The sequence below is a fragment of the Salvelinus sp. IW2-2015 genome, linkage group LG27, assembly GCF_002910315.2.
Source record: "Salvelinus sp. IW2-2015 linkage group LG27, ASM291031v2, whole genome shotgun sequence".
Lineage (NCBI taxonomy): Eukaryota > Metazoa > Chordata > Actinopteri > Salmoniformes > Salmonidae > Salvelinus > Salvelinus sp. IW2-2015.
This window is the reverse complement of record NC_036867.1, coordinates 4259818-4266598: the sequence shown is the minus strand read 5'-3', so window position 1 is coordinate 4266598 and position 6781 is coordinate 4259818. Positions and strand designations below refer to the sequence as shown.

Genomic DNA, 6781 nt, shown 5'->3' with positions numbered 1-6781 from the left:
GAGACTTTAAAACAGTTAGAGTTTAATGGCTGTGATAGGAGAAAAATMAGGATGGATCAACAACATTGTAGTTATTCCACAATAGTAACCTAATTGAAAGAGTGAAAAGAATGAAGCCTGTACAGAATAAAAACATTCAAAACCATACATCCTGTTTGCAACAAGGCACTAAAGTAATACTGKAAAAAATGTGCAAAGCAATTAACTTTTTGTCCTGAATCAAAAGTTTATGTTTGGGGCAAATTCAATACAACACATTACTGAGTACCACTCTCCATATTTTCAATCACAGTGGTGGCTCCATTATGTTATGGGTATGCCTCTAATCGTTAAGGACTGGGGAGTTTTTCAGAATAAAAAGGAAACGGAATGGAGCTAAGCACAGGCAAAATCCTAGAGGAAAAATTGATTGTCTGCTTTCTACCAGACAGTGGGAGATGAATTCCCCTTTTCAGCAGGACAATAAACTAAAACACAAGGCAAAATGTACACTGGAGTTGCTTTCCAAGATAGTGAATGTTCCTGAGTGACCGAGTTACAGTTTTGACTTAAGTCTACTTAAATCGCCATTGACCCCCCCCCCCTCCTTTTTGTACACTGCTGCTACTCGTTGTTTATCATCTTTATGCATAGACACTTCACCCCTATCTACATGTACAAATTAACTCAACTAACCTGTACCCCCGTACACTGACTCGGTACCAGTACCCCCTGTATATAGCCTCGTTATTCTTGTGTTACTTTTCATTATTATTTTTTACTTTAGTCTATTTGGTAAATATTTTCTTAACTCTTCTTGAACTGCACTGTTGGTTAAGGGCTTATAAGTAAGCATTTCACGGTAAGGTCTACACTTGCTGTATTCGGCGCATGTGACAAATAAAGTTTGATTTAGGCTGGGTTTCTATACAGCACTTTGTGACATCAGCTCATGTAAGAAGGGCTTTATAAATATATCTGATTGATTGATTTGATCTGAAATTCTATGGCAAGACCTGAAAATGGTTGTCTAGCAATGAGATCAACAACCAATGTAAGAGACCTTGAGGAAATTTGAAAATAATAAATAGGCAAATGTTACACAATCTAGCTGTGGAAATATCTTAAGAGTCTAATCGCTGCCAATGTTGCTTCTACAAAGTATTGACTCAGGGGTGTGAATACTTATGTAAATTAGAAATTTCTGTATTTAATTTTCAATAAATTTGCCAGAATTTCAAAAAACAAGTTTTCACTTTGTCATTCTGGGGTATTGTGTATGGATGGGTGAGAAAAAAATGTATCTTGAATTCAGGCTGTAACACAACAAATAGTGGAATAAGTCAAGGGGTATGAATACTTTTTGAAGACACTGAATGTACAGTGTATGAAAGTATTGAGACCCCTTGACTTTTTCCTAATTTTGTTAAATTACAGCCTTATTCTAAAATGTATTAAATCGTTTTCCCCCCCTCATCAATCATCACAAAATTCCCCATAATAACAAAGCAAAAACAGGTTTTTAGAATGTTTTCTTCTAAAGCATACTTTTATTCAAAAGTATTCAGACTATTTTCAAAACATTTGCAACCTCTGTAACAGTTGCCCTATCTTACTTATTTTTTATTGATTTATTATTTTACAAATGACACAAACATCAAACATAAATAGCATCCACATCTGGTGGATTAAAATAATCCAACAAATGTAAGAAATAAAATCACTAAAAGTTGCTGTAGTGTCTAATATCAGTTTAACACATCCAGAATCAGAATAGAATTCAATCAATTGAGTTCAACAACATCTTCATAAAAACTGAACACCCCCTTCCATAACACAAAAAGAGGAGCATTTAGCACCTCTTGTACTTGTGGTGGTGCATGCAGCTGAAAACACCTGCTTTCTGTCCTTGGTCACCTCTCCTTTGGAGAACAGCACTCTGTGTGTCACTAGCCTCTGCCAGGCCCTGCTGAGGTAGGCCTTGTCAAAGTTTGAGGCATGAGAGGAGGACCACTGTCTCCAGGAGGAAGACGATGAGGATGGCTCAGAGGGCCCAGGTGTCATGGCCCCCACGTCAGCCTGAGCCGAGTGCCCGTAGTTCCTCATGATGGCGTGCGTGGTGGCAAACACCACTATACGGTAGTCTCTCCGCAGCCGATCCAGGAGCTCTGAACACTTCCTGAGGTTGGCTTCCTGCTTGGCCACGCTCTCCCCTCCCCCACTCCGGTCCACCCAATAGAAGGATGAGATGCTGTCGATGACCAATAGGCACAGAGTGGGCCGGCTGCAGAAGGTATTCTCCAGGTAGTGCAGTGTGAGAAGCAGCTGGACTGAGCTGGAGCAGTTAACCACAAAGAGTCGGCCTAGGCAGGCTCGCACCCTCTCCTCAGGCTCTACCGCCGCCCCACTATCCTCTCCTTTTGCGTCCTCCCCCAGGCGCTGCTCCAGTACTGTCACCAGCCTCAGCATGTCAAAGTTGTAGTCGGTGTCCACGTACATGACTTCCACTTCCAGGCCCCCCCGGTCGGCTGGGAGGATGCAGTGGGTCACCAGATGGTACATGGTCTCAGTCTTTCCACTTCCCTCGGTGCCATGGAACTCCACTACGTCACCTGGAGAATGAATGTAAAAGAAATGTCAACTATGTGACTACTGTAATAATTTATTTATATGGCCTGATGATGCCACGTTTATACATCAGGGCAAAGTACCTTGAATAGGTCCAGCACCATCAGGAAAGATGTGAGGTTCAATGTCCCTCAATGACCGTCTCCCCTCCAACCTAGCAAACAACTGAAAGAAAATACATACTCATTTAGAAAACAACATAATATTTTCATGATCCATATGCTACTTCTGATTTTACTTTGATAACAAAGTACTTCTAGCTGCTAACTTGAAGTTCYGGTTTACCTTCGGTATTCATATCTGGCCAAAAGCAGGAAAACAGCTGATCAGAACCAGGAAGTGACTGTGAAATGTTTGTTAGATCTAAGCTAACTGCGATGTGTCTCTGTGGTTACTAGATCGTTGTATGGAAGTGCGTAACTGTTAACAATGTTAGTTATCGCGTACATACTCGTTAACCTTTATGGTGTGTGTCGAAAGGGTTAGAAAAGCACGAAAGGGTTATAAAAGAGCACGTACAAAGAAAAGGTTGGTTAGCTAAGCACATGGGGATATACTTGATGGAAAGGTGCACTTCGCCATATACATCATGTTACTTTATTAAAAACCTTTCGTTAGATACTTATTACACTTATAGGGTAACGTTAATTTGCAACATACTTGTGCACCGTTCTCTGTCATTTTGGCAGTAGTTGTCATCCCTTGTATCTGTCAGGAAAAAAGAACGCGCTTTTTCAAATCGACTTCCTGCTTTTGGTATTTTACCGTAATACCTGACACAGACGACCTATATGCATTGTTGCCGAATCTTTGGTACACATAATGAAAAGTAGTTAAGCATCATTTCTATTAATCCTAACTTTATCAATAATAAAGTATATTAACTCGTGTGACATAATATTATTTTCCTGCTTTTCATTGGGCGCGTGAGTAATGGTTACAGCATAACAAGGTTGCCAAAACTTCGCGTCCAGAGAGGAAACAGTGGAGTTCAGATGCCACCTTGCGTTGTTTATATTGAAATACATTGGTGGTATTCTGGCAGCGTTTGACAGGCAGCACAATTCTGATATTTTTCCCACATCAGATATTTTTAAGAGCTGATCTGATTGGCCAAAATATAAATTAGTGAAACAAATATCAGAATTGGGCTGCCTGTCTAAAAGCATCCTTAGATGTTTTTAGGCTTCTTCATTTAGGCTACGAGTGGCGCAGCCGTTTAAAGCACTTCATCTCAGTGCTAGTGTAACCGATGTGAAATGGCTAGCTAGTTAGCGGAGTGCGCACTAATAGCGTTTCAATCGGTGACGTCACTCGCTCTGAGACCTTGAACTAGTTGTTCCCTTGATCTGCAAGGGTCGCGGCTTTTGTGGCGCGATGGGTAACGATGGGTGTCACTTGTCTATTGTGTGCACTAATAGCGTTACCTGGTTCGAGCCCAGGTAGGGGCGAGGAGAGGGACGGAAGCACTAGAGACGTCAGACCTTGTTTCGATCCCGGGCTGTATCACAACCGTCGGTGATCGGGAGTCCCATATGGTGGCGCACAATTGGCCAGGTGTTGTCCGGGATAGGCGATGGTTTGGCCGCGGTTAAAATAAGAATTTATTCTTAACTGACTTGCTGGTTAAATAACAAAAATGTGGTTGTTATAATAAAGTCGTTTTTTTCTGTAACAGCTGATTCAGCAACCATTCTACATGACAGAGCAGAGTATGAGAAACTGATTCACGGTCAGGTGTGCGAGTTCCCATTACTACGCTCGAGTGGGGAACGGAGCCAGCGGGTTTACATTTTTTCCATCTTCCCTTTGACTCTTCCCTCCCTTTGACTATGGAAATACGCTCGCTGTCAAACTATTAGAAATATAATTTACATTTAACATTTAAGTCATTTAGCAGACGCTCTTATCCAGAGCGACTTACAAATAACGTAGAGGGAAATAAGCGAGCACGGGGCAGAGCAATCAGCCTTCTATCCAACCTTCAATAATACACTGTATTTAAACGAACTTTTTGATACAGTTGTTGCAAATAATCTATGGTGTTTTGGGGACATTCTTTCGTCATCATGAGCATGGCAGTCCACCCACCACCTTGCGTGATAGATTGTGGGATTGGGTGAGTTTGTTTACTTGAAAAAGCTGAGCTTGCATTCTAGGTATGTGATCTGCCTCGAAAATTACAGTTACTAAGGTTATGTTGCCAGGTCGCAGTTGTAAATGAGAACTTGTTCTCAACTGGCCTACCTGGTTAATTAAAGGTGAAATAAATAAAACATGTTATGCCACCAATCACACAACCTTTTGCCACCCGACTCTGTTCCACGCTGCAAGTGGAAAGCACCTTCTCAGTTAATGGTAACATGATAATAAGATTAATAATATATTATTACAATATATTATTAAAAAAACAGAGTTTAGGTTAGGTATGCTTTTAATGTAAATACAGTGCCAGTGGCTAACAGTAGTATGCTCCTCTATTGAGATAGTAATACTGTAGGACAGAATAGTCTAAACTAGTTTTGAAAAAGTTAAGCTGAAGTTTGTTATTATTGGTTCATGCAGGACACATGACTAAGGAGTAAATAGGTCAAATAGCCTGTCACCTGGAGGGGGGAAAACCCCATCAGAGATGGGTCATAGTGGTATGATTGTGCTGTGGCTTTGCTACATGGGTTGTTCAAATTCTCTTTTGATGGGAAAATACATTACATTTTTTACATTTTATAGCAAGGCTAGAAATCATTTAAAATGGATCAACATTAAATCGTATCCAGGCTTGTTGCAAAAACATTACATCTATTAGTGGTATGAGCCTGCAGTAAATTACAGCATAGAATCAAACAAATTAAGATTTTTGCAGACCTTCAGCTTTCTGAATCTGAAGGCTAGGCCTGTACACTCACAGGTGTGATTAACTTGATGAATAACTCAGCCAGTGGGCAGTACATTAGTTAAGGACTCTATTAATTAAACCACTGCATGTTTTGAGTAACAATATCAATTTTAGACGAGATTACTTTTTCCTCCATGATGAATTAGCATGGTTAAACAGGAAGTTATACTTAATCAGAAAGGCTGGGATCGAGACACAACCTGGTGTTGTGAATTTATAACAGGGAACTAATTCCAAAATGTTTCGGTTGTTTCTGAAATGTTAATTGCAAATTGATTGGGATAGAAAATATTGCCAAATGCATTCTGCTTTGTCCGTGGTACAGACAATAAATACAGTGCCTTCAGAAAGCATTCATACCCCTTGACTTTTTCACATTTTGTTGCCTGAATTTAAAATGGATTAAATTAAGATTTTGTGTCACTGGCCTACAATACCCCATAAAGTCAAAGGGGAATTATGTCTTTAGAACTGTTTTTGCATGTACTCACTGTGTGCAATAATAGTGTTTAAAACTTTTTAGGGATAGGGGGCAGCATTTTCACTTTGGATGAATAGCGTGCCCAGAGTGAAGTGCCTCCTACTCTGTCCCAGATATTATTGGAAACACTCTGAAGTTTCTAAAACTGTTTGAATGATGTCTGTGAGTAGAACATAACTCATATGGCAGGCAATAACCTGAAAAAAAATCAAAACAGGAAGTGGGAATTCTGAGGCTGGTCGATTTTCAACTCATCGCCTATTGAAATTCCAGTAGGATATCAAATCAAATTTATTTATYTAGCCTTTCGTACATCAGCWGATATCTCAAAGTGCTGTACAGAAACCTAGCCTAAAACCCCTAACAGCAAGCAATGCAGGTGTAGAAGCACGGTGGCTAGGAAAAACTCCCTAGAAAGGCTAGAAAGGCKGATGATACCCCCGGACAGGGCCAAACAGGAAGGATATAACCCCACCCACTTTGCCAAAGCACAGACCCCACACCACTAGAGGGATATCTTCAACCACCAACTTACCATCCTGAGACAAGGCAGAGTATAGCCCACAAAGATTTCCGCCACGGCACAACCCAAGGGGGGTGGCGCCAACCCAGACAGGAAGATCACGTCAGTGACTCAACCCACTTAAGTGACGCACCCCTTCTAGGGACGGCATGAAAGAGCACCAGTAAGCCAGTGACTCAGCCCCTGTAATAGGGTTAGAGGCAGAGAATCCCAGTYGAGAGAGGGGAACCGGCCAGGCAGAGACAGCAGTGTGCAGAACGAACTTCCAGAACCA

At 41.0% G+C, this 6781-nt stretch overlaps 1 protein-coding gene across 1 annotated transcript; it reads right to left on the bottom strand.

Annotated features, from left to right (window-relative positions):
- xrcc2 (X-ray repair complementing defective repair in Chinese hamster cells 2) lies at positions 1-3352 on the bottom strand. The gene is made up of 3 exons (XM_023972498.2): positions 3268-3352; positions 2691-2772; positions 1-2591 (listed from the first exon to the last, which is right to left on the bottom strand). The coding sequence occupies exons 1-3, from the start codon at positions 3304-3306 to the stop codon at positions 1786-1788; spliced, it is 927 nt and encodes a 308-aa protein (XP_023828266.1). The 5' UTR covers positions 3307-3352; the 3' UTR covers positions 1-1785.
- Positions 3353-6781: the final 3429 nt, after the last annotated feature.

Coding starts and splice junctions, on each gene's coding strand:
- xrcc2 (XM_023972498.2), bottom strand. CDS start 3,306: ATGACAACTACTGCCAAAATGACAGAGAACGGTGCACAA. Junction 2,773..3,267: donor TGACAGAGAACGGTGCACAA/GTATGTTGCAAA, acceptor ATTTTCTTTCAG/TTGTTTGCTAGGTTGGAGGG. Junction 2,592..2,690: donor TGGTGCTGGACCTATTCAAG/GTACTTTGCCCT, acceptor TTCATTCTCCAG/GTGACGTAGTGGAGTTCCAT.